The sequence below is a fragment of the Centrocercus urophasianus genome, unplaced genomic scaffold (assembly GCF_019232065.1).
Source record: "Centrocercus urophasianus isolate 14NV4802_14NV808 unplaced genomic scaffold, USGS_Curo_1.0 seq_5, whole genome shotgun sequence".
Classification (NCBI taxonomy): Eukaryota; Metazoa; Chordata; class Aves; order Galliformes; family Phasianidae; genus Centrocercus; species Centrocercus urophasianus.
The window spans coordinates 3,747,563-3,774,554 of record NW_024885088.1 but is presented as its reverse complement, the minus strand read 5'-3'; the positions used below and the strand labels follow the sequence as shown (position 1 = coordinate 3,774,554).

The 26,992-nt window shown below is 45.7% G+C and overlaps 1 protein-coding gene and 1 pseudogene across 3 annotated transcripts; one reads left to right on the top strand and one right to left on the bottom strand.

The window, feature by feature from the left end:
- Positions 1-233: 233 nt before the first annotated feature.
- Positions 234-15,981, top strand: A4GALT (alpha 1,4-galactosyltransferase (P blood group)). Of its 3 annotated transcripts, none has more exons than XM_042835090.1 (2): positions 234-310; positions 11,579-15,981. In XM_042835090.1, exon 2 carries the CDS (start codon positions 11,612-11,614, stop codon positions 12,701-12,703), a length of 1,092 nt encoding a protein of 363 aa, XP_042691024.1. In that variant the 5' UTR covers positions 234-310; positions 11,579-11,611; the 3' UTR covers positions 12,704-15,981. The 3 variants fall into 3 exon arrangements, with proteins under 3 accessions (XP_042691024.1, XP_042691023.1, XP_042691022.1); XM_042835089.1 differs by lacking the exon at positions 234-310 and adding an exon at positions 718-1,056; XM_042835088.1 differs by lacking the exon at positions 234-310 and adding an exon at positions 8,329-9,345.
- Positions 15,982-18,344: 2,363 nt separating this feature from the next.
- Positions 18,345-20,450, bottom strand: LOC122169095 (annotated as a pseudogene).
- Positions 20,451-26,992: the final 6,542 nt, after the last annotated feature.

The following is a 26,992-nucleotide window of genomic DNA, read 5'->3' as shown; positions in this document are numbered from 1 at the left end:
GACAATCTTAGAGGTCTTTTCCAACCTTAATGCTTCTATGACTCCTGTTGCTCTCTCCCCGCAGCGCGGGGCCGCGCCTCTGCATCCCTGTCCTTTTCACCGCAGCCGGCCGGCCCCGCAGGCCGACATCCCAACACGGAGAGGAACAAATCGGCCGCGATCCTTCCATGACGGTGCCTTCAGGAGGCGGCCCCGGCCTGCGGGCGGGGCGGGGGCGGCGCTGCCGGGCCGGTGGCTGGGGTACCCGGCCCGGGTCCGAGTGCGGTCCCGGTCCCAGTCCGGCCCCTAGGCGCTGCCGGAGGGCGCGGAGGTGAGCGGAGCGCGGGGCGATCGCGGGGGGACGGGGCGTGGGGCTGCCGCCGGGGTCGGCGGCCCCGACCCGCCCGGCGCGACGGGGGGAATTGGAGAATTTTTTTTATTTTTTTATTTTTTTTCCGCGGCCGATTTTTTTCCATGGGCGCAGCGCGTCCGTCTTCGTCGCAGCTTTGCCCTCAGCTTCCCGGGAGCTGGAGCCGCTCTGCTTGGAGCTCGCAGTCTGCCCGCTCGTAGTGCTGCGGAGAGCCCGGGCGAAGAGGTCTGCCTCCTACCGCTGCGCTGAGTCCTCTGCCATCCGTCCGTGCTACAAGCGGGCATCGCTTTCCGAAGGGGCTGCACGCACGGTGCCCGCATGCCGTGCGGGCTGAAAGGCGCCGTGCAACCCGAGAAGGACGAATCGACAGCCGGGTCCGCCGCCGGGCAGCGGTGCGGTGAGAAGATGAGGTGCAAAGGAAGGCTCGGGCGGGGTGCGGCTGACCCGGACCCAGGGGGAGAAGCAACAGAGCTGGTGACGGGGGAGCTCGGACGGCCTTCGTGAACTGACGGAGCTGACCTGGAAAGCGCTGGGGTTTGAGCAGGGCTAAGGCTGGAGGGAGGGCTGGAGAAGAAGGACTGAGCCTCACGAGAGGGCTGTGGGAATGCTTGCTGTAGTAATAGGGGGAGAGAGCCCTGGCAAAGCAGTTGTGAAGAAATGAGTAACTCCTGTACTTAGTGACCTAAAAGCTGGGAAGTTGAAAGATGGTGAGTCCCACAGTATTGGCTAAGAGTGATCTAAACCAGTGCGTTGTTTCCCAATGCATGAGGGGCTGCTCTGCACAGGCCGGATGCTTCTGCATCCTGCCTGCATCCCACCCCAGCTTCTGCCAAGCACTGCCAGCTTTGCACTATGACTATTTTTGTTATCATGAAAGCCAGAAGCACAAATACAGCTGTGTCTCCAGGCACTGGTTTTGTGGGGAGAACCGATGACTGGGAAGTCAACATGAATGCCCTTCTTTTCTCATGCTCATCATCTGTCAGCATAAAAGCGGTACTCTTCCTTGAGGGTCAGATATCAGGTGAATAGCAACCTGTCTGCCCTGAGTTGATTGCAGGTGTGCAGCTCATGGCTGTTACCCACATTTCCCTTCTCATTGGTTTCCCACTGGCTCTCAAGGCATTAGCAGCTTCCAGCAGACAGTGTCTCCAAAGAAGCCAGCAGTCTCACAGGGCCAGGTTTAGCAGCTGGGGACTGTGAAGCCTCGGGATGCAATTTGATGATGCCACTGAGCTAAGTGATGTGCAGCTGTAATAGTGCAGCCACCTGAATGCTGCTTCTTGCAGCATCTCTTTGTGCCATTGTTTGTGTCTCACTCCGCAGTGGAGCAAAACCAGTTCTGGAAGCCAAACAAGTAAGAATTCACTTTACGGTGCTCAAGCTTTTCAGGGCTGGGCATGGCAGGGGCAAAGGAGCGTGAAAGAAAAGCCTGAGGAGGAAGGGAGTGGATTCAGCTGCAATTAGCTCAATTAGCTGCTGGTTTGCTTTTCTTTTGATATCGACCCATACTTTGGCAAGTTCTTATGTGTAATTCTTTATCCATCTAATTTTTTTATTTGGTCATAACCACAGAGGTAAGGTGCTGCCTGCCAGTTGCAGCTAGCACATAAAACCACGCAAATGTACCTTTTCCATGTGGGAATGAGACTGCATCAGTAGAGTACAGCATGGAGTAATCTTGCTATTTATACTGTTGGGGTTTGCATCATGGTCTAGCATGTGATGTCAGGAGAGGTTGGGAACACTGTTCAAGCTCTTCCTGTCCTCATACGCTATCATTTAGCTCCTCACGGCATGTACTTCCCATGCATGTGAAAGTCTTCTGCTTGCTGCGTCTTCTTTCAGATCCTTTTCTCTGCACTTATCTGGGGTTGTCTTTCTCAGCCACTCCTGCCCAAACAAACATATTAAATCCCTTACTTTGTTGGTAACTCACTTTCCAGAACAGATCCACAGATCTTATTTTGGGTGGTGACTTCACCTGGAAACAGGTGTAATGTCAGCGACTGTCACAAAGCAAAAGTGATGGACAGAGCGTCACCTCAAAGCAGATCTGTATCAGGGCTGTGGTGTTTTGCAGGGTTCTGGAGTTAATGTCATCACGTCACAAGTCCACCACTGTCCCAACAAAGCTTCATCTGCTAAGGGAGTAAAAGGAACAGGAGAAATAGAGGAGAACATTTAGCGCATCCATCTTGGGCAAAAGCCAGGCCTGTTTTGTATTACTGAAGCTGGGTGGAGAGAACCACCATTCAGGCCACTGGTAGGGGCTGTCTTTACGGAGTTCAACCTACCAGCATAAGGACATGAACCACCCATGCCCCTGGCCTGCAGCCAGTTCTGACTTGTTAGGAGTGAGACTACACTATACTTGCTTTGTCTTTCTTGCCACCTAGTGCCTGAGGTGGAGGAGTCTTATGGCCGTGTGAGAGCAATGCTGGAGCTTCTGGGGTGGTTTGGAAGGTAAAGCACACATGAATCGTATTGATTTAGAAAGGAGGGAAACACACAGTAAAGTGGTGCAAGATACATTAAAGAATACAGAAAAGAATAGAGCCTGCAATTAAAATAAAAGCTACTATTGGTAAGGCATGCCATCCCTACACACTGAGGTCTGGCCCAATTGGTGGACAGACCTTTGAGCAAGGGTTGTCCTTGCACAGTTTGGTGACAAATAAGGATGTGCTGCTGAATAGCATTCACACCATATCCAACCACTTAAAAAGCAACAAGTCACATGAATGCAGAAACTCCTCATTGTGAAGCTAAAAGATGGCCTAAGGCCTCATGATTTCAAATTGCAAATTGTGAAAGTGAGCTCCATCTGTGGGTTTGTTAAAGCATCTATCGTTGTATTTTGGGTAATTTTGAGTACAGCAGAGGTGTTATCAATAGCTCATTTCGGTTCAGAAGCACCCAAGTTTAGAAGCAGTAAGCATACAGCCTTATGAAATGCAGTTGATCTTGTTGCTAAGGGTTTGAATATTCTGTGCTTATGATAAACTGGGTATCGGGTATTTGGAAAAATAAGTGACAGTTATTTAGATTGAAATGCATAAGGCTTGAGGTGTGTTATGGTATTGTGCCATCGAAAGGGACCTGGACAAGCTTGAAAAGTGGGCTTGTGTGAACCTAATGAGATTCAACAAGGCCAAGTACAGTGTTTTGCACTTGGGTTGGGGCAACCCCAGATATGTGTGCACACTGGAAGTATTCATTGAGAGCAACCTGGTGGAAAAGGACTTGGAGGTTCTGGTGGATGAAAAGCTGGACATGAGCCAACAGTTGCAGTCCAGAAGGCTGTATTCTGGGCTGCATCAAAAATGGTCAACAGAGCTAGGGAGGTGATTGTCCCTCTCTTCACCTGGAGTATTATGTCCAAGTCTGGGGTCCTCAGCACAAGAAAGATGTGGAGCTGCTGGAGCAGGTCCAGAGGAGGGCCACAAAGATGCTTAGAGGACTGGAGCACCTCTTATACAATGGAAGACAGAGGAAGCTGAGCTTGTTAATCCTGGAAAAGAGAAAGCTTCAGGGAGACATCATTATGGCCTTCCAGTACCTAAAAAGAGCTTATAAACAGGATGGGGACAGACTTTTTACATAGTCTGCTAATGATATATCTAGGGAGAGTGGTTTTAAACTAAAAAAAGGACAGATTTAGATTCTATATTAGAAAGAAATTCTTTACTCCAAGGATAGTGATGCAGTAGCACGGGCTGCTGAGAGAAGTTGTGCTGTCCCATCCCTGGAGGTGTTCAGAGCCCGGTTGGATGGGGCCCTGGGCAGCCTTAGTGAGCAGTAACCCTGTCCATGGCAGAGGGTTGGAACTGGGTGGGCTTTAAGGCCCCTTCTAACCCAAGCCATTCTGTGATTATGAATCTGTAGTTATGTGATTAAGTAGCAACCCACTGTGGTGGTATATTTTTATACATACCAATGCCAAAAAACCACAGCCATCCAACTGTTAAAACAGTATCTGGAGTTGTTTTGATGTTTGCAGAATGAGCACTGTGGGTCAGGAGAACAATTAAGTTTCATGTTTGGCTCAACCAGATTTTGCAAAATAGGTTTCCATTTGTACAGCCAGACATATTGTCTGGGCAAACTGTATTCCGGCTATTGTTATTACTCAGCTGACCATTACTCGGCAGACTATGTCATGTAGAATTAGGGCCAGTGAAATTGCAGCATCTTTGAGAATTTGTTATTAGCATTGCATGTGAGATTCTGGAATTTCAAGCCATTAAATGCACATTTGTTTGTAATTGCTGAGCCATTATCACAGGCCCTGATCAGCATCAGGACAAGCTTGTGTGCTGTTACATTTAAATAGAAACTGTGCTTGGGCATGATTGTAAAAAAGGTATAACTGCATGTTTTTCCCACCTGCTCTTCATTTGTACACAGTGGCACATTGTAAAGCTCTAAGTGGGCTTGCCATGGAAGCATGCTTCAAGAGTTTTTGATGATTCGGATTATTCAGTGCTGGGAAGTAAGTTTGCCAAATTAGGTTGGTTCCAAAATGCATTGTGGATTGGTTCTGCTAACAATCAGAATTCAGTATTCAATGTTGGAGGGTGCCAGATCAGCAATCTGATTCATCACCCACCTGAGATATGTTGTTCGCAAACTCAACATCATGATTGCTGATACATCCCCAGGGATGCTGGAACAGGCACTACTGTAACCACTGAGTGTGATCCAATCATGGTGTACATAAAACAACAATTTTAAGAGGAAGGTTTCTCACAGTGTTTCATTTCATGCCAAACCAGCAGTTCATCAGTATGATTCATCCCATATGGTGAATGGGGTAGGGCCTTGCCATTGAAGCATGTCATGCTCATTTCCCTGTCCTTTTTCAACAGACCTCAAGTCAGGGTCAATACAGGTGATTCAGGTTCAACAGACCTCAGTCAATAGCAGGAATGAGCCATGCACTAGCTTATTCACCTGGGGCTTCAGCTCAGTGTAATAAGGTTATAGGAGTTGCTAGTAATAGTGCTTCCTGAAATTAATCTGGAGCTTGTCAAGCGATAAGACATTCCCAGCCACAGTCTTGGTAGTGGATCCACCCAATAGTGAAGGTTCATAGGGTTTGAGTACATTCCCTCTGAGGGTGGGAATTCCGGGACCTAAAGCCAAATCTGCCACTAGTGCAAACAGAGATACTCTTGCTGCTTCGCCATGCCAGAGGAGGCATCACCATTTAATGATTGACTACCTAGGCTGTTTTTGGTACGTGGCATCCACATTAGAATCTCAAACTATAGTAGAATCCCACCTCTGTGGATTATTCCCCCGTGGGTCAACAGCAATGATTTCTTGTTTGATAAAGAGGTTATAGAATCAGTTACTTTGCCATCAGATTCACCTGGGCTGTCCCAAATATTTCCGTCACAGTCACTATGACAGGCCTTTTGTCATACTTAATTCTAATTCTTCCCTTTTAATTCACCTTTCAACTTTGTTTTCTTATCCTAAACCTTCAGCTTGCTCATTCTCAGTTTTCCATATAGCTTTTGTGTCATGGCTTATTGACCATTGTGCAACCATAACATTTCCTTCCCAGTGGTTAGTCAAGATAGGGGTACTATTTCTGAAGGATGTCCAGTCTTGAAGTCCTTCTACTCCAAGTCTGAGTCTCCCTATGCAACATTAAGGCTAAACTTGCTTTCCCTGTATCTGTTGCTATCACTGACGTCCCAGAGTAGAGCACCTTGTGCATTAAGGATATTCTGGGCGGCCAGTCCACTCAGAGAAGCATTCAAAAGTATCCCAGGGAGGGAGGAAGATTATATGCTCATCTTCTACACATTTGCATTATACCATGTCACACTGAATTTAATAAAGAGAAGGTGTTTTCAACTGCACCTCTGCTGGAACTTTGAAGAACTATTCTGTTTTCCAGGAATATCTGTCTGACTTCATCCTGATCTCAAGGTGTGCAGCATCGTCACACTCATCCAAACCAGTTCTCCTTTGAATATTTGGAATATTTTAAGGATATTTGCCCAAACTGATCTGCAATACAATTGATAGAGGTTGTGGTGACCCAAGGCAGTGGAGGAGCACCTCCATTGGCAGAAGTTGCACCATGAAATTTTTAGTAATAGGGTGCAGAGAGGCTGTGTTTCCCTGCTTAGGTTTGGACAACTGTGTGGTGGCAGAAAGTTCAGTCTCAGAGTCATTCTTCACAATGCCAAATGTCAGTGTGTATTTTCTTCCAGTCATTTCACTGAGGTTGGGCATGTGCATTTCTGCTTGAGCAGTTGTAAAACCAGAGAAATGATGTTAGTTCTTAATTCTTGAAATAATTGGCTTTTGTCATGACTGTGAGACTCAAGGGCAGCTGCTCGTGCTTAGGCATCCTTAGCTTGATATAAAGTGGCTTGTGAGCTGGTTTTTAATGCCTGTACTCAGGTTTCTACTCTTTGTTTTGCAGTTCTAAGCAAAATGCTTCCAGCATCTGGTACCACTGTGTGGAGACCAGTGAAAAGTTCCTTTTCCTCTGTTCTTTCACGTTTGTGACTGCCACCTCTGAAATTCTTCTTGCAGGATTTCCCAATTAAAACAACTGTTAGCTACCCTACTCCAATCCCACCTAGCCATTTTCCATCTCTTTTAGCCATTTTCACTGTTTCTGTACACCCTCCTTCCAAGCATCCATGACTTGTGGATTTCACAGAACCCCACTTCTGTCATGAATTACTTTCACGGTGCAAATGGGGAAAGACAGGGCCTCACCTAGATCACGAATGTGGTGCATTCGCATGTTGCAAGAGTTGACGTGGTTGCATCATGAGTTAACCCAATGGACAGTGATAGCACTGGGGAAAGCATTAATAAGCAAAATGCTTTGACTTAGATACAGTTTGTGGACAAAGTCAAGGCATTTTAAACATGTTAACTACAGCACCTGAGTAGACTTTTGAAAGACCACTTCTCACTGAGGCTGAGATCACGAGTGGCTTCATGCCTCTGATTTGTGTTTGCTGTTGTGGCCTGGGGGCAGGACCGAAAAGCATAGCTTCAAACACCAGTCCCACCTCCACCGTTCTGCTGCAGAATGCCTCACACCAAGTATTCCTAAAGACCAATCTTGACCATAACTCTACCCAGCACATTGTAACAAATCACTGCATCACTTCCTATGTACTGGGTTTGTAAAAGTGCTGAACTTGAACTATCAAAGGGGTAAAAGCTGAAGGAACAGAGCAGAGCAGTGTTGTGCATGGTCTTTGAGCTGAAAAATGTCACAAGCTTTGCATAATCTGTAGGTCTGCCTTTTTCCTAACTTGTTTGTGATGAAAGCTTTGCCAGCTTTGATTTTCCATTGTTCTTGAAAGAAAGGAAATGCATTTCTGTAGCTCTGAAACACATCAACCGAAAGCTGATTTATGCAAACTTTCAGCAGCTTCTTCTCTGGCCTTACCACCACATGTTTTTGATGCAAATTACACCCACTAGTTATTCTAAATTCTCTGAGCTCTAGGTTCGTGTTTGATTTACTTAATTTTGGTGTAAAAAAGGTTATTCAAAAGTTTACTTGGTCATTTTTCCTTTGATTGAGGTTTTGGGAATTTTTTTTGTATTTCCTTGTGAAGTGTTTCTAATGGCTTTTAGAGAAAAGGTACAGGTGCTACCCCTAGAACACTTGTCACCGCTTTCTGGGGAAAACCAAGGCAACAGCTGAAACATGTAAACAGAGGAATTGATTATGGATAAGACATCCTCCATTAAGCAGCAGCAAAACACTCCAGGTCTCTTGCAACATTCACTTAGGAAAACATCCTGGGCTCAGCGTTAGGCAGCACATAAAACACAACATTTAAAAGCAGCACCTTGCCTGACCCACAGAGATGTGCTCTGGGGTTCTCTTCTGCCACCTACAGTGAAGTGCAGCCCCATCTGCCTCGTGGCAGGTTCTGACTGCCGTTCTCTGTGTCTTGCTCAGTGCACAGCACACTGCTCCAGCCATGCTTGGCTGGCTGTCACTTGAAGCAAAGGGAGCTATAGGATGAGTGCTTGTGCTTTCCCTGGTGCTTCACTGCTGTTGCTGGAACAGCTGTTGTCATTTGCTGCTATTATTTACTGCCAGAGATCCTTCTCTTCCCTTGGGCTGCAGAGTAGCTTAAAGAGAAAGCACTGCTATTTTTGGGACACTGCTATTTCCCCACTGCTTATAGGAGAGGTGTTGGGGGAGCAGTAGTGCTCTCTTGATTACCTTTTCCCAAGATTTATTCTTCAGTCAAGCTGTTCTCTGGAAGCTAAACTATCGGAGGACTTTGTAGGCTGAATTTTCTGCCTTAAACACTTGAAAGAATCCTCCTTTTTTGTGGAAATTTGATCTTAGATTGGTTTAACTGGCAAGCCCTTTGTACTACAAGTAGGTAAATGTAAATGTGAACTTACGGTCTCTCATGTACTTTATTTGTTTAAAGACTTTCCATTGTAAAGGGAACATTGGGAAGCAGATGTTGCCACAAAGGGACGCCAATACATGAGCCTCTCAGGGGCAGTGACCTTCACCGCCAATAGTATGACTTCTTTTGTTTGCACCAGTGATGCAGAACTGCTCGACAGGTGGTAAGCCAAAATCCAAATGCGTATTTCCCTTGCAGAGGAAAAAAAAACCCAAACAATGAGGAACTTAAATGGCAGGCTCTGGGGAACTGGAGTTGCAGGGGGTGGGCTGAGTGGGAGGAGGCCATGAGCATAACAACCCATTGCACACCAAAACTGCAACCCCTCAGCTCCTTGTGGCACCTCTGCCCAAGTGTGTTTAAGAAACAGAGACAGCTGCTATGAACAAAAGTCACAGGGGGTAGGCGTGAGGTGATGTGAGGAATCACAGAATGGGACTTGAAAAGGTGACAAGGGGCAGGAGGAAGGTCAAGACCTGCATGAGGACAAGCAAAAGGAGACATGAGCAAAGATGTGAGGAGGCAGAGGAGACCTGAGAGGAAACACTGGAGGGCATGCAAAAGGAGGTGAGAGGACATACACAAAGAAATGTCTCCAGAGCGAAGGGAGGGCGAGGAGGAGAGGTGTGGAAGGGTACATGGGTGGAGGTGCTGTCCTTGAAGGAGGTAGTGCAGTAAAAGTACCCTTGAGGGATTGTGGCATGTGGACAACCCAAGCTGGGGCAGGGATACCCTTGAAGGTCCATGCCCGAAGAGGAACCATATGGGCACAGGGACATGCCTGTGGGTCTGTGGCTGGTGGATGATTGATGTCAGAATGGGGATTTCCCTGTGTCCTGCAGAGAGCCTGTGCCAGGGTGGGTATGCTCTGAAGGACTGCAGGCTGTGGAGGGCTGGGCAGAAGAGCTGTAAGAAGCAAGAAGCAGTGGTGGGAAGGAGTAAGATGGAAAAAGTGGCAAAAATAAGCTGTTATGCATTGACCAAAGGAACAGGAACAGAATGAGTGTAAGCAGCAGGGAAAAGAAAGGAAGCTGGTACTGAGCAGGAGGGGGAAAGAGGAGCTGAAGAGGAGCCTGGGAAAAGAGAGGAAAGGTATTTCCCAAACTATTTGTTTAATTGTTTCACTTCTTCTGCTCAGGAGCTGAGTTGGAAATTAAAAGTAAAGTTGATTGCTAATAAATTTAGAAAAAGGTAGTTGGTAATAAATCACATGATATTGAATTTCTGAAGTCAAGACTGCAACAGTATGCTCACTGTGCTGGGATGCAAACTGCTTACAGATCACATGGCAAACCATACAAAGCCCATGTACATGTCACTTGGGTAGCATTTCCTCTTCCATACACGAGACTGGCATATACTTGCATTGCTGTGTTGGCACTTTGGTGTTTTCCTGTTTACAGCGCTCTAGAGAAGAGCCAGCACTGGCCAGCTGCAAGTGTTTATGAGCAGTCATCTTGGAACAAGTGGTGGAGGCAAAAGCCATACAGTCTCCCATGCTCGTGTGCTCTTCTTCCTTCTGAACTGAAGTGGGTCATAGAGAGAAGAGGGAGAGAAGAGAGTTAGGGCAGATGACATGGTCTTGCCATTTCTTGTAGCTATATGGGAAGAAAGTGTTCATTGTTCTCTTGGAGTCTCAAGGAAAGAGGATGGAAGAAAGGGCTGCTTGCTGTGACATGGCAGCTCCCAAGCCCGACAGAGTGCAGTGCTGCCAGCCAGATGATGTGTGCAAACTGAGGGACTTGAGACATGCTGCAAAATCACAGGGTGTTTCCTCCTTCAAATGGAGGAAAAACTGAACTGAGATGAATCTCAGCTGAGATTTTTCTTTTCTTTTTTTTCAACTGAAGTATAAATGATCTAAAGTGGAAGGTTCTGTTCTGTTATTAAGCTGACCTGTAGGTATCTGTAGCAGGCTGATTGAGTTCGCTGTTACATTCTGCACTTTTTAGTTTGTGACATAAAGCTCCTGCTTTTGCTGATGGACTGTATTGACTTTATTTATTCTAAATTATGCATATCTCCCTTTCTATGGGAACTGCTGAATCACAGCCTGAACCTCTGATTGATCACCTGAGGCGAGCAACGAGTGAAGCACAGGGAGCACAGGTGAAGGCAATTCTGATTTGAAACACATCTGGTTTGAAAATGACAGACTCATGAAGATAAAATGGAATAAAGACTGTATTTCTTGACAAGTGGCAAGCATGGCATGTATCCAGGGAATTGAGGGTAAATCTTGGTTTGTGATAAATAGAAGAGAGCCTTCTATGCTGGAGATCTCCAAAAGCCACCTGGATGTAGGCCTGGGCACCTTGCTCTGAGTGGCCCTGCTGGAGCAGGGGTTTGGACTAGAAGATGTCCAGAGGTCACTTTCCCACCTCAGCCATTCTGTGATTCTGTGATATGATGATTCTGTACTTCTGTGCTCCTACACTCCACAGAACTTGTGCAGATGGGCCTCTGATGGGCTGTGGTCCCTGTGATGGCTCTGGGAAGAGCCCAGAGGGTTGTTTCTTGAGCTCCCCTTCTGCCACCAATCCCTTGAGCTTCTTTGTAGGTGTGCAAGTGTGTTTTACCATGCATTCTAACAATCTATATAGGAACTGTGGTTTCTGATGCGGACCTGTGGGCACTGCTGCAGAATGGAGAAGCCAGGACACTTCTTTAGAAACATCCTTAAGACATAATTTAGCATGCTGGCATACAGGAGAGTTCATATGCAGCTCTGCCATGGTGATATGTTGTGGCTCGTGGTCTGCTGACTGCTTGTCTCTTTTTCTGCTTTCTTCCCCTCCAGATCACAACATTTCTTCTGGAAGAGCAAGCTCTGATGGGAACAAGAATGCTCAGGATGCCCAATTGCCTGCTAAAGCTGACCCGGGTGGTGCTTGGCCACAAGCTCAGAACTCTCTTCATCCTTGCCTTTAAGTTCATGTCCTTTGCCTCCATCGTGTTGTACTGGAGGATCACGGAGGACTCTAAGGACAGGGACCAAGTCTACTTGCCTGTTCAGATCCGCTGTGCTCACTCTGTTCCCTCTCCTCCCTGTGCTGTTGCTGGTGAACCTCCTCCTCCCCCAGGAGATGTGTTTTTTGTGGAGACCTCTGAACGAACCAACCCAAATTACCTCTTCATGTGCTCTGTGGAGTCAGCTGCCCGGACGCATCCAGGGACGAGGGTCGTGGTGCTCATGAAAGGCCTGGCAAACAGAAATGCCTCATTACCCAACCACTGGGGCTTCTCATTGCTAAGCTGCTTCCCCAATGTGGAAATCCGTCCCTTGGATTTGTCGGAGCTATTCTCTGGGACACCTCTAGCAAAGTGGTACTTGCAGGCTCAGCAGCGCTGGGAACCTTATTTCCTACCCATCCTGTCTGACGCCTGCAGAATTGCCATCATGTGGAAGTTTGGGGGCATCTACCTGGACACAGACTTCATTGTGCTTAAGAACTTAAAGAACCTCACCAATGTGCTTGGCACCCAGTCCAAGTATGTACTGAATGGAGCCTTTCTGTCCTTTACACCCAAACACAAGTTCATAGAGCTTTGTATGCAGGACTTTGTGGAGAACTACAACAGCTGGATCTGGGGGCATCAAGGCCCACAGCTCCTAACACGTGTCTTTAAGAAGTGGTGTTCCATCAGGAGTCTTCGGAGCAGTAAGAGCTGCAAAGGGGTGAGTGCTCTGCCCCGAGAGGCTTTTTATCCCATTCGGTGGCAGGACTGGAAGAAATACTTTGAAGCAGTCAGCTCCACTGAGCTGAATGAACTGCTGAAGAACACCTATGCTGTGCATGTATGGAACAAGAAGAGCCAAGGGACAAGGCTAGAGATCACATCGCAGGCTTTGCTGGCTCAGCTGCATTCTCATTTCTGCCCTGCCACATATGATGTCTTGAAGATGGACTTTAAATGGCACTGACTCCAAGGATCAGCTAACAGATATTGCCTGGGACCTCCCGACCATTCAACTGTTTCATTTCAGATAAACTTTTTTTGAAGTGAAGGTGGTGGGAGTTGAGGATAAAAGCCATCTGTGGGGTTTAGATGGAGCCTGTATTTTCAGCCCATCTGTGCAGCTCTTTGTCTTGACTTTAACAATATTTTGATTCTCTGCAGGACCCACCTTCTGCTCTCCTCAGTTAGGTGGAGGAATCTCAGGATGAGGAGTGAGTGCTGGGCCACTTGTGGCAGCCTCCATAAACCTCTTGAAGATTAAGACTCCTTTCTGTAGCTGCAGATCTGGAAGGGGCCTTGTAGAAACATGTATCTCATCCTCTGTTACTGCCTCAAAGCAACAAAAGGATGGGAGAGCAAAGAACAGGAACTGAAGAGCTTAAGGGTGTGCTTGAAGAGGTGTCTTAAGAAAAAATGTGAAGGAAAACAGAGATGAAAGGTGAAACAGCTAAAGTGATGTTTTTCTTTTCATTCCTTTTTCTTCTGAAGACTTTGATGGAAGAGACTTTCTCATGGTACTTGTCCAAGGAGAGAATAGGACACTGGAGTCTCTTTAGTGTTGTGGGTCTAAAGATTTGCTTTGAAATTTGGCGTGAATCAGGATGAGAGGATCTGAGTCTAGTTCATCATTTAAAAAGAGTTCTTGCACAGCAGTGATTTGTGGTATAGTAACAGCAAATTAACTCTCCTGTAATGAGCAGGAGAGCTCTCCCAAATCACATCTTAAATTGCATGTAACACAGGAAGAGCCGATATGTCTTCTACACTGGGCTTGTAAGTGTGACCAAATTTTCCTAACTGCATCTATGATCTTTCAGTGTTTAAACTGATCCAAAAGGGAAAGAAGTGATACTTCCAAGTATTCCCGAAGTTACAGAGAGTGTGGTGGAAACCTTTACTGTCTAAATTCAAGTTCAGGAACTGAGTCATTTATGATGGACTTCTTCAGGTAGCCTCCAGGTAGCTCCAGCCCTCCTCCAGTTCACTATTCATTGTGCAGGAGTGTAAATCTCTCCTGGGAGGTCTGGAGAAGTGCAGTGAAAAGATTTACTCTTCTCCTCTGAGCATGTGACTGAATTATGATGGAGAACGTTAATGTATCACTCTTACGGTGCTGTTGTGTCTTTGGTTCCACCATAGAGGCAAATTTGTTGGACACGCAATGGCAAAAAAAAATTGTCCTTTGCTTTGATAGCCAAAAGGATGTGCTCTTACAGTTCATTATATAAAAACATCAGAGAAAGAGCAGCAGGAAGCAAAAGTAAGGTAGAAACCATAAGCTTCCTTGTATCTGTTCCTCACCACAACCTAAAGAGTTTTTCTGAGACACGTGAGCTGACACTACAGTGGAGTTGACAGAGGTGAACAAATTATTGGCCATCCCCTCTCCTACACTGATCTCATTGTAAAATCTTTTCTGCCTTTAGTGTGGGGATTTTCTTACCCCCAGGAACAGCAGTGGGGTACTCCAGTGACCCTTCTGGTGGCCATGAGTCAGTGAGATTTCAAGTGTCATGAAGCCTCATAGCAAGAGCTCTTAAAAGGAGTGCTACCTGCAAGTCCTTTGAGGGTGATGTAGATAATTGCTAGGTTTGCAGTTTTCTGAAGCCTCTTCTGTTTCCCATGTCAAACAGAAGCAAGGCGAGGTTTGTTCAACTTAGTCAAAAGTAAAAGACTGTGCACGCAATGACAACATTTCTCAGGTTGTCTTGGGTTTATTTCTCTTTTTTGGAGGATAAAAAGAAGAAAGCCGAATTGCCTATCACTTTTCCACAACAGTTCCCTGTCCCCTGGGGAACATGGCTGTGGGAGCTCAGCAGGTTGTGCACCTTTTGTTTATTTGCATGCTGAGCTGTCTGACTGGAAGCTGCTGCTGCTCTGCAACGGAAGCTACCTGCTACCAGTTGGGTAAGGCAGGAGCTCTGTGCACAAGCAGCTGCTCTGGGATGAAGAAGGTGTTGGAAACACCCTTCCACTGGGTGACTCCAAATGTGTACATATATATGTAATGCTGTGTCATGGTTTTGGCTGGGGTGGAGTTCTTTCCCTTTAGCAGCCCATATAGTGCTATGCTCTCCATATCTAGCTGGAACAGCACTGATATTGCACCGATGTTTTGTCTGTGCCCTTATGCTAAGAAAGCTCTCTCCACTCCCCCAAGGGTAGCAGGCTGGGGGATAAGCAAGAGATTGGGATGGGACATTGCCAGGACAGCTGATCTAAACTGACTGAAGGGCATTCCATGCTGCATGACGTCACACTCAGCAATAAAATGTGGAAGGAAGACAGAGATAGAGGGGCTCTTGTTATGATGTCTATCCTTCTGAACAACTGTGTCATATATTGAGGCCCTGCTTCCCAAGATATGTCCAAACATCGCTTGTTAATGGAGAGTAGAGAAAAATTGTTCTCTCTCTCTTTGCTTCTGCACTGCCTTTGTTTGTTTTTCTCTATTTTCCCCTTCAATTTAATTGTCTTTATCTCAACTTGTGAGCTTTTTTTTTTTTTTTTTTTTTTTCTGATCCTATTTTCTCCTCATGTTCCTTTGAGACAGGGGAGCGAGAGCAGTGCGGTGGAATTCAACCAGCCATCAGTGCAAAACCACCGCATGCTGCCCCTTTGTTCTGCTTAGCTTTAGGGCAATGCTGGAGACATTCAGGATTCTGAATCTCCAAACACTGAACATCTTTAAGAACAACAGCTTTGTGGAGAGCAGCAGATCTTCATGACTGCTTAAGTGGTCTTAACCACAAAAAGAGATATAAATGGATGGTATTTTCACATCATGCTCTATCTATACCTATTCATTTCCCCTCCCACACACTGCTTTCTTTAGAAGCAGCCACAGAATCATCAACTCTGGCCTAGTCTATGGCCAGTGGAACATGGTTTCTCCTTCTAACGATTGTTTCTGATTTGGGCTCTTTATGCTAAGCAACAAAAACCGCAGTGAGCCAGGAACCAGGGAAGGTAAAATGGTTTCATGATTGTAAAGCCTTAACAGAATCTCTACTGTGGCAATATCAGGGACTGATTACAGACATATTTGGGACCTACTAAATATTTGACTTGGTGTACTACTGCTTACTCTAAGGAAGTGCCTTTTTGCATAAGTGAAATGTTTTTGTTGTTCTTGTTTTTTGTGTGTGTGTGGTTTTTTCCCTGTAGAGTCAATGTTCCAAGGTTAAAAGCAGAGTCTTTGGCCCTCCATCTTGTGAAAGCAAAATAAATACAGTTTTATTATTTCTTCTCTCTACCATTTTGTTCTGTAATGCGTTGGTGGCAGGTCTGAACAATCTGTTCGTTACTATGCAGAAAAGTATTTTAAAGTCATGTCCAGAAATGGCTCAATAAAATTAAGAGAGTGGAATGAGAGTGAGGTAAGTTGATTATAATTACATGGGGAATGGAGGGTCTGGGGACCACAACTACAGTATTGTCTTTGGGACTTGAAGGGAGGGTGCAGAGAATCACAGAATCACAGAATCACCCGGGTTGGAAGGGACCTCAAGGATCATATAGTTCCAACCCCCCTGCCTAGCAGGGCCACCAAACACACACATTCAGATCAGGTTGCCCAGGACCCCGTCCAACCTGGCCTTAAACACATCCAAGGACGGGGCATCCACAACCTCCCTGGGCAGCCCGTTCCAGGGCCTAACCACTCTCCTTGTATAGAACTTCCCCCTAACATCCAACCTAAATCTTCAATTTCAAAATTCAGCAATAAAATTTCAACATGTCAGTAGTGTGTGCTTGCAGCCCAAAAGGCCAGTGGTATCCTGGGTTCCATCAGAAGAGGGGTGGCCAGCAGGGCAAGGGAGGGAGTTGCCTACACTTTTCTGCCCTCAGATGGCCCCTGCTGGAGTACTGCATCTAAGCCTGGGGCCCCCAGCATGGAAAAGATGTGGATCTTCTGGAGAGAATCCGGAGAAGGGCTACAAAGATTATCCAAGGGCTGGAGCACATCTCCTGTGAAAAAGGCTGAAGGGAGAGGGCTTGTTATAGGGGAACTGCTGAGTCAAGGCCTGAACCTCTGATTGATCACCTGAGGCGAGCCATGAGTCAGTCAGAGGAGCACAGGTGAAGGCAATTCACCTGTGCTGCTGGAAGGGGTGGAGCCAGGCTCCATCCCTCCTAGAGCTATTTAAGAGCTGGCTGCCATGGGAAGGATCTCTTCTGGAGGTTGCCTCTGCTGGTGGTTTGTGAGTGAGCTCAGGATAGGGGTAAGCCTTCTATTTACTCTCTTTTGTTATCGTAGTCTGCTTTGCCTAACTATCTTGTTTGTTTTGTGATTATAACATCCTAATATTCTTTGATTATACAGCTTGTTCAGCCTGAAGAAGACTGTAGGGTGATCTCATTGCAGCCTTCCAACTTCTGAAGGGAGATTATAAGCAGGAAAGAAATCAACTTTTTATGAGGGTAGATAGTGGTAATACAAGGGAGGATGATTTTTAATTAGGGAGGAGATTAAGATTAGATGTCAGGGGGATCTTTGCTACTGCGAGAGTGGTGAGGTGCAGGATCAGGTTGCCTAGAGAAGCTGTGGATGCTCCAGCCCCGAAGGTGTTTAGGGCCAGGTTGGAGGGGGCCCTGGGCAATTTGATCTAGTATTTGCTCTAGTGGTTGGCAACCCTGCCAGTGGTAGGGGGTTTGAAACTTGATGATCCTAGAGGTCCCTCCCAACCCAAGCTGTTCCATGGTTCTGTGATTAGGAGGATCTTTCCAGTGTGTGAGGTGTATAGAATCACAGAATGGCTTGGGTTGAAAAGGACCGTAATGATCATCTAGTTTCAACCCCTTCTATGTGCAGGGTCACCAACCACCAGACCAGAGCCACATCCAGCCTGGCCTTGAACACCTCCAGGGATGGGGCATCCACAACCTCCTTGGGCAACCTGTTCCAGTACATCACCACCCTCTGTGTGAAAAACTTCCTCCTAATATCTGACCTAAACCTCTGCTCTCTTAGTTTAAAACCATTCCCCTTGGCCTATCACTATCCACCCTCGTAAACAGTTGTACCCTCTCTTGATTATACACTCCCTTCATGTACTGGAAGGCCACAGTGAGGTCTCTCTGGAGTCTTTTCTTCCCCAAGCTAAACAATCCCAGTTCCCCGAACCTTTCTTCATAGGAGAGGTGCTCCAGCCCTCTGATCATCTTAGTTGCCCTCCTCTGGACCAGCTCCAAGAGTTCCACATCTTTCTTGTGCTGGGATATAAATGTTGTACAAATGTTACCCAATCCTTTACTGTACAGCAAAGAATCTAGAGTGTAGTGTTTAGAGAAAAGCATTCAATTGGTGTTAGAAGCACAGCTACTGTTGCCTGTTGAGAGATGAAACAAATTCGATCTGAGATTTCAGCATGAAATGAGCCAATGACTTTACATGACATGACAACTGAAAAGGTTTATTATTGAATCATTTTATTTCCAGAAGAATGGAATGAATAAGTAGTTAAATATGCAAACAAAGAGGTATGAGAACTAAAAAGGTTAATCTCTGATAGGTGCTATTCCTGCAACTAATCACCTATGAGCTACAGCTTAGGGACATGCAAGTAGGGGCTTCTGTCCCACTGTCTGCAGTGGGTCTCGCACTATGGGGCCATCCCATGGCCTGCATCTGCCCGGTGCTGGCTGCAGGTTCACGTTGGGCAGTGCGGGGCTGCACAGGGCTGTCAGTCAGGTGGCATCATCATGGCTGCTGTCATCATGGCCATTGCAAAGCAGGAGCCAAGGAAATTTAAGGCAGCCCAGCGAACCTGCCACTGTGGTGTTTCTAGGGGCTGCAGGAGCTCCTGCTGAGGACAGCCAGGCGTGAAAGAGGGGAGCAGGAATGGCTGAGTGCCCTGTAGTGGAGGAACACAAGTGGCACCCAGCATCTGGATGCTGCTCAGGGGCAGCATGGAGCAGGACAGAGCCTGGCACTGTTCCAGCGCTGGTGCTGCAGCAGAGCCTGGCAGGATGTGAGCAGCACTTCCTCAGGCTTGAAGGGTGTCATTCTTAGGGTGCTTGGCTGGCAAGGGCCCCATGGGTGCTGCTGCCTGCGTGCATTCTGGCTCTGCTGCCTGCATGCTCCTCTCTGGCCCAGCAGCCACTCCCTGCATGGGTTAGGCATCTGGCCTGCTCCTCTGGGGGCTCTCATTCAGAGCCTCCTGTAGAGCAGGGGTAGGGGCAGCCATGTCTCTTCTCTTGAGGGCTACTCTTCGTTTGCAGTGTCCCAGCAGCTGCGGGTAATCTCTTCTGAAGTGTGGGCTGGAGTACAGGAGTAACTGAAAAATATAAGGGAGAAGAGTTAGGTGCTGTCAGCATGCAGCTGAAGGATAGCATGATACAGAAAATAGGATTTCTAATGGCACAGGACAAATATAGGTATTAACAAGGCTGATGGGTGGCTCAGTTTCAGCTGGGATGGAACTGTATTCTTCAGAGCGCTGGTATGATGCTATGGTTTGGTTCAGAGAGTAAAACAATGTTGACAGCACACCAGTGTCTGCTAATTTGCTGCTAAGCAGTGCTGGACAGAAGCCAAGGCCATTCTGAGCAAAGGGCCCAAGGAACTGGGAGGGAACAGATTAGGACAGTTGATGTAAATTAACCAAAGGGATATTCCATGCCTTATGACATCATACAGAAGAACTTCTGAAGAAGGTGCTAAGTCTCAGTTGTGGGCTAGTGAGCAATTTCTCATTCACCTCTTGTTACGTATATTATTCGTATGTATGTATATATACGTACATATAGACACATCTTTTATTATTTTCCTTTATCTTAATAGTTTTATCTCAACCCATGAGTAAACCACCAGGAAAGGGGAAACTGAGTGAAGGACTGTGTGGTGCTGAGCCATCTGCAGGTCATAACCACACCAATAAATCAATTTAATCCTACGGCTTAGGCTGACTAAGATAAGAAATTTTGCAAATGCATGGAAATAAGTGGTTTTGTCACATTCTGATTTATTTACTTTTCCATTCCATGGGTTCAAATTTGGGTATATGTTTTATTTCTACTAGTACTACTCAGCAGTGCTACTTCTAAAATACCTGAAACATGTAGAGAAAGAAATTAAGATGAGACTATTGTCATCCTCACCTCCTCTATGACCTAAGCTGATTTTAACGGAACCTCCTTCTCTCCGAGTTCTGCAAGAGCTGGTTAGTATGGGGAACAATTTAGGTACTTACCTTCCTATGGGCAGCAAATGCTTCTTCCTCGGCCAGAAATTGAGGAAGGAAAGATCTTTCCAAGTGCTGTGGCACTTTGGTGAAGCCATACAGGTTAAGCTGGCAAACAAAGCTCTTCATGCAGGTACTCTCAAGGGCTCTCGCAGGTGCTTCCCTTGCCAGAACTTCCAACTTGAACATTTCTTTCTGGATTACAGTGCAGTTTCCTCTGTGACCCCACTGAATGCTCTTCACTTGGTCACTTCCCACCAGTATCCAGAGTTTCTGTGGGAAGCTGAGGGATGAGAAAACCCTGGCTAGGCCAATGCTTTCTTCAGATGGACTGCGAGGTAAACCTTTGGTTTCTTCTTCTGGAAACATAGGTGAGTCCTGTTCTTCCTGTATTGATGTTCCAGCAGCATGGCCAGCTGCTGCTTGGTTGTGTCCTGTAGGGTCAGTAAAAATGGAGCCTACAGGAGTCTTGATCAGCTCCTCAGGATCAGCAGCAGAAGCTGTTTCTGCTGCAGACAACTCCATTTCAGTATCTCCTGTTTCACTTTGTCCAAAGCTTGCACCTGCAGCCATTTGTGCAATGAGCCAGTATTCTCCCTGCCTGCTGGCAAGGGAAATCCACCAGCACTGCCTGGGTGTTCCAGTGGGAGATGCTGAGATATCACTTTGGTGCCTTGTGTCATCTCAGTGACACCAGCGTGTGCTGCGCAAGGCTGGACTGGTTGGAGCTGCCCGAGCTGATGTCACTGAGTCGCACTTGTTGCTGGTTCTGCCCTGAGCTATGGCTGTTTGAACTTGAGAGGGAAATAAAGCTGTGTTGTAAGGAGACCATCCCTCACCGAGGCCTTGCTTCCCCTTTCCTGTGTGCTCCTGTGAGTAGCTCCCTGCTGGCCTCCTGGGTCCCTCTGCTTCTGGAGATGGGCTGGAAATCAGTTTCCCAAGCACTAGTAACAGAAGACAGTAGCAGCCTCTTCCCAGTTTGTGGCCACCTCTTGCCAATGCTGAGTGATTTCCATAGCAGAGCTTGTCCAAGAGAGTAGCTGTGTGCCCAGGCGCTCTGCAATGTCAGCAGTGTTGCAGAGACTGCTCTGTAGGCCCAACTTGAACAAAGACACTAAATGCACTTTGCTGATGGTGTAAACTGGAAGTGTGCAACACCTCCATGGTTTATTTCCTTTTATTTTGGTATTTTAGAGATAGAGAAGGCAAGCCAACAAAATCAGGAATGTTCTCTAAGTATTTAAAATCACACCTGTCTGTACAGGATTAAGTGCTGTATCATTCTGATTCTTTGATTTTAAGAAGGAAAACTAGATTCTTCTCTGTAGAATCCACTGATAGAATGAGGGACAATGGGCACAAACTGAAACACAGGATGTATGACTGAAACCAAACAGTGGTTGAGCACTGAAACACTGGAATAGGTTGTCCAGATAGGTTGTGGAGTCTCAAGATTTGGTCAAGGCAATGCTGCCCCAAGCAATCTGCTCCAGATAACTCTGCTTTCTGCAGGGTATTCGGATTAGATAATCTCCAGCCTTTCTGTTATTCTGTGACTAGATGGACCCTGCCTCAAGGCCTGAAGAGTTCCAGCAATTGAAAAGGCTGAGAATAGGTGTAGATGCTTTCCAAACAGCTTTCCCAGCATTGACATCTTAAGAATCAGTCTGTGGTTTTGCAGTGCTTTGAAGGATTTGGAAGATCTGGGGAGGGGAGAGTTGGTCTGGGGAGCTATGGAGGATCATTAGACTCAGTATGTGTTGCAGGCAATTGAGTAGAAACTACAGTAAACCTAAAACTTACTGCCTTTATGAGCAAAGGGGGCATTTTATGAACACATGAACATGCCTTCTGGTAGGTAGGGGCAGTGGAGAAATCTATCAGAAAAGGAGAGCAGCAGTGGAATTTCAAGCGTTCATCTCTTTGGAGCTTCAAGAAATCCTTAGGAACACTTGTATGGTGCACATAATGGAAAAAGAAGAGTGAAGGGACAAGGCTAGAGATTACACCACAGGCTTTGCTGGCTCAGCTGTACTTTCACTTCTGCGCTGCCATGCATGAAAATATGAAGAAATATTCTGAGGAGCAATGAAATCCTGTAATGAGATCTGACTGCTCTGGGCTTCTGGGAAGCTCCCAAACCTGAAATAAACTGAATGCTTTTAGCTGAATATTGAAATCAACAGAGTTGGTTTCAACAGCTGTAGAAACTCTTGACTTGCTCTGTGTAACATTTTAAAGTATGTAAATAAATCATTTCAGCCGGTGCTATAGGGCGTATTTTAGAGAAGCTTAGGACCAGATTTCCAGGCAGTAAAAGTAATTATGGCTGATGAAGTTTTGGGATATAAATAAAATAAAAGGGAAAATATTTAAGAAACTGCAGGTATTTTAATCTCTACTCAGCTCTTGCTTGCCACAGGCACTTTATTTCAAACAATCTTTTCATCTTTTCTACTGCTTTTACATTCCACAGCAATAAGGTGGCTTTTCTAGTCTCCTTCAGTAAAAAACAAACAAACAAAAAAAAACCACAAGTTGCTCAGAGCACTACTTCTACCAGCAAACTCAAATTTACACACACACACACTTTTCCTCATGTCTAGAAACATGTATCATATGACTAAATCTCTCAGGTACCTGTATTTAAATTCAGATAAATGGTCATGTCATTTGTGTCAGGAGTGTCTGTCTAGCTTTTCTTAGCCATATGTATTTGCTTTATTTAGAAGAATTCTTCCATAGAAGTATCTCCATCAAATGTTAAGCTGTCTGTGAAAGATCAGGCTTTAAAAAAAAAAAAAAAAAAAAAAAAAAAAAAAAAAAAAAAGATACAGGATGCTCAAAAGTACAACTTAACACGCATGTCTTGTAATTCTTATTTAAGACTGTATACTGAATATCAACATCTATATACAGTAATTCAGTATGGTTCTGAAAAAGGATCAACTACTAATGGGATGATCCTCTGATGTATGTCTGAGTTTCTCTGACATTACTCTGTACTTGCTGTTTCTTCACTATGCAGAAATCCCACTGCACTTGTCCTAACTCAGCTCCGAAATGGAGCTGGCAATTCTGTAGGACTAACAATAGCACATGAATGTTCCCGCATGGTGAATGTAAACAGAGCAAGCCTGTGCCTTTCTTCTCTGAATTTTTTCTTGCCACACCTCATCAAGATAAAGGCACAATAGCTCTTAAGTTTTAAAATCTAATGCTTTCATTATTAGGCCTAGTAGAAATGCAAATGCCTGCAAGAAGGGAGAGGCAGTCCTGGTGTAATCTTGTAGTTGAAATGGATTCTTTGAAATTATATCAATAAGTATACCAAGCTGGTAATTCCTCTGTGACAAATTTTAGTGGGACCATCACTATTTTGTTATTGTTTCTTGAATGTATATTGCCTGTACTAAGTCATTTTGGTTTCAGGTTCAAGAAAGAGCAACAAATGTGACAGAAGCCAAAGGAACGTAGCTGTGCTGTGCACCTTGCATGCTTGTGTTTGGCTGAGATGTGCAAAGACAAAAGGCAGCAGAGGTCGAATCAAGTTCCAACTAAGGCTCATCAACTGATTTACACTAATTATATGCTCTGTTTCTCATACCATTAAGTCATGCAATGAACATAAACTGAGTTGCAAAGCTGCTACTGGAGATTGATGTCTCACTACCCTGTATGGAAGGCATTTTAGGAAAACTTTTTTCTTGCTCTCTATACATTCACTGTCCTTTGTAGAGTGGGAGATGATCTGGCTACAGCTTCTGTAGGCAGTAAGGCATTCTTAGGTTTCTGGCTTCAGGCCTGGGTTAGGAGAGAAATGGCCTATAGCTTAGGTGCTCACTGAGCACCCTATGAGAAAGCTTAGAACAAGTGCCATCTGATTTTGGCACTTCCTCCTTTATCATTTTCTACTCTTACAAAATGCTGTCATGTATGTTTTCATATTTTGTTTCCTTGTGTTTTTCTCATTTACAGTAAAGTTATCCTTTCTAATTATCTTCTTAAGAAATTCACCAGGGAACTTGCTTAATTTCAAAGATTGTAAAGCATCACATTATCCCCTCTTGCTTTCAGAACCCCATATGCTGACAAAGTGAAAGTGCCTCTATCAAAATATAATGAGATGGCCCAGGTGCTTCATTTCTGCATCTCGTTTGCATTGCTGTTGTCCTGCATTTTCAGAAACAAGGCAGCAGCTGTAGCTTAAGGCATATACAGGCTCCTGAAAGACTTGCTTAAAAGTGTTGGACTTTCTTTGGAGAACCTGCTAGAAACACACAGCACGTGCTGGGGTGGGTACATGAGAGCACTTTTGCAAGGCCTTTGCTTAATGGGGGATTTAAACCTATACTATTTCAGCAGCTCAGTGCAAAACGAGACATAGCCCTCCCTATATCCAGAGGGCCTGGTGGCAGTACATTGGTGGTAGACTGCCTCTTAACCCTACCAGCCCCACTTGTGCTGCACACTGAGAGCACATCGACTTCCAGGCAAGAAAAAGAAACATCTCCATGAATACATTCCCCTCAGGTCAGTTCCTCATAACAATGCTCTCTGCATTTGTTTAACTATTCAAGAGTCCTAACCAGCAGAGAGTAACAAAGCTACAAAGATTCTTGAATTCTCTTGCACAAACAGCTTGCAGGCCTGAAGTAACTGCTTTTGGAGCAGGCCAAGGTGAAGGCAAGGGAGAAGCAGCAAAAGCTGCTCTAGATTTAACTTGGCTTTGGGCATTGTTGCGTGCATCCTGAGGCCTTGTGCTTTTTTCACAGAACAATTTGAGGAACCAGGGGTGTGTTGGTCACAGCGGGAGGCGGTGTGTCCTGGTCAGTGCCCTCAGGCGGCCAAGGAAAGGCAGCTGGTGTGATTTTGCTGCTGGTGCCCTCCAGCTGAAGCACTTGGAGTTGCTGAGGGGTATCCCTGCCTGTGTCCTGGGCTTACATCTAGAAGGGGCGGATCAGGCCTTGTCACCCTATGATCCCATGCTGTCTCAGCAGCACGGGTTGGAATACAAAGTAGGGGAAGCGACAAATGTTTTCTCTGGTTTTATATTACCAACAAAGCTGTAAGAGGTAAGATTTGGTAATGACAAATCCAGGCAGTGACTAATCAGTCTGTTGGCAGTAGAAAAGCAGAGCAGTGCCAACTGTGGGCAAACACACCAGCAAACACACCCTGCATGGCAGGCATGCCCAACCTGCAGCCCACAGGCTACATGCATCCTGATGCAGCTCACACTGTGACTGCCCCACTGAGAAGCCTGACCCAGCCTAGAGTGCGCACCCATTGCTGAAACTCTCTGAAAGGAGGTTGGGGTGAGGTTGGGGTCAGCTTCTTTTTCAGTCTAAGTAGTGATAAGACAAGAGGAAATGGCCTCAAGTTGTGCCAGGGGAGGTTGTTGTGGATATTAGGAAAAAATTCTTCTCAGAGTGATCAGATGTTGGAACAGGCTGCCCAGGGAGGTGGTGAGGTGGTGGGGTCGCCATCCCTGGAGGTGTTCAAGGAAAGTGTAGATGTGTAATCTTAAAGATCTTTTCTATCTTTAATGATTCTATAGTGCTATGATTCTATTTTGCCGTGTTTTTATTTGATGTATCATCTATCTAGCTTTTGAATACTTCTGAATACATGGGTGTTTGAGTTTTTGGCTTGCCTGGGCCAAGTTGAATGAATACGAATTGTCTTGGGCTGCAAAGGTTGCTCCAAAAGTAATGCCTCCTATTTATTTCCATGGAAACTACAACTGATACAAAGAGCACAATAACACTGCTTCACGGAGCAAATTCTCAGCCACATAACACTATTTTTCAATATTGCCTCTGCCATTAACTATGTATTTTCACCAGCAATGAACAAGAGCCTGCCCCTACTCACCACCTCACTGTGCTCACATTCTCTGTTTGATCTCCATAGATGTTCACCAAGTGTTGGTAAATGCCAATGGGTGCCATTTTTTTTTCTGCACAGAGTAATTCAATGACACACCTTTGCTTCTTTGGCACTTCCGTGGCAGACGCCACTTTGTCAGGCTGCACATCTGTACCATCTGTCATATGGCAACAAAATGCAATGGAATATTGGTGGGAAGATTCAGCTTCTACTGCCATTCTGCCAACTGACAATGTAAGCCAACATAATGAAACAGAAGGCATTGCTTTTGGAGCATTCCTCATAAATGTATAATAAAGTTAATGTATAGAGGTAACAAAACTCATTGTAATATTTAGTATTTTTTCCTTAAACAAACAAAAAGTAACAAAAACAAAGAACTAGTGGGATATTTAGTGAGTGGAGAGCCACTGGTGAGGCCACCTTGTGTCCTACTGCATGTGGGTCTTATCCCGACAACCCCACGTTTGTTGGGAAGGATCAGTCAGGATTGTAGAACAGGCAGTGCCTCCTCCTTTTTCAGAAGTGGTTCAGAGAACTCCCAACACCACAAGGAGGAGATTCTTCCTACACCTGGGGATGTGTCAGCTGCAGTGCTGTTGGAGCCTATCGTTCCTTTTGCTGCATGGTCAGGGAGCACGTGACCTCTTTGCCAGCTTTCCCAGGGGCCATTCTCTTAAGGATTATTGTGAACTGGCAATTGAAATCCTACGCTGACTCTTATTCCTGTTTCTAGAGATGTGGCATCCACCTGCGCAGTAGTGCAGCTTCTTTCCTTGCTGCAGCCCAGAGCTGGTCTCGTCGCATCCCTGCCCTCTAGAGAGAACAGCCTGCTTGTGCTGGCAGAGAATGAGCTTTGGCATACAGGCACCCCGTGGTCACCCTTCTCAGACACCAGTGAATGCCTGCGTGCATGAGGTCACTGTGCTTCTTGATTGCACTTTTCTCCTTGCAACACACTGGGCAGAACCTCATTCCATGTCTCTGCTTTGATTGCTGGCTGCTCTCTCTCCTCTCTCCTTGAGCATAGCGTGTGTATTTGCCAGTAGATCATCCACTTGCACATTCTTTCCTATTATTTTCTGCTTACTTACAGATCTAGTTAGCTTTATTAGTTAAACCTGCTAATTGCCAAGACACCAGAGGTATCAACTCTTATGAGGAAAACAAAAGAA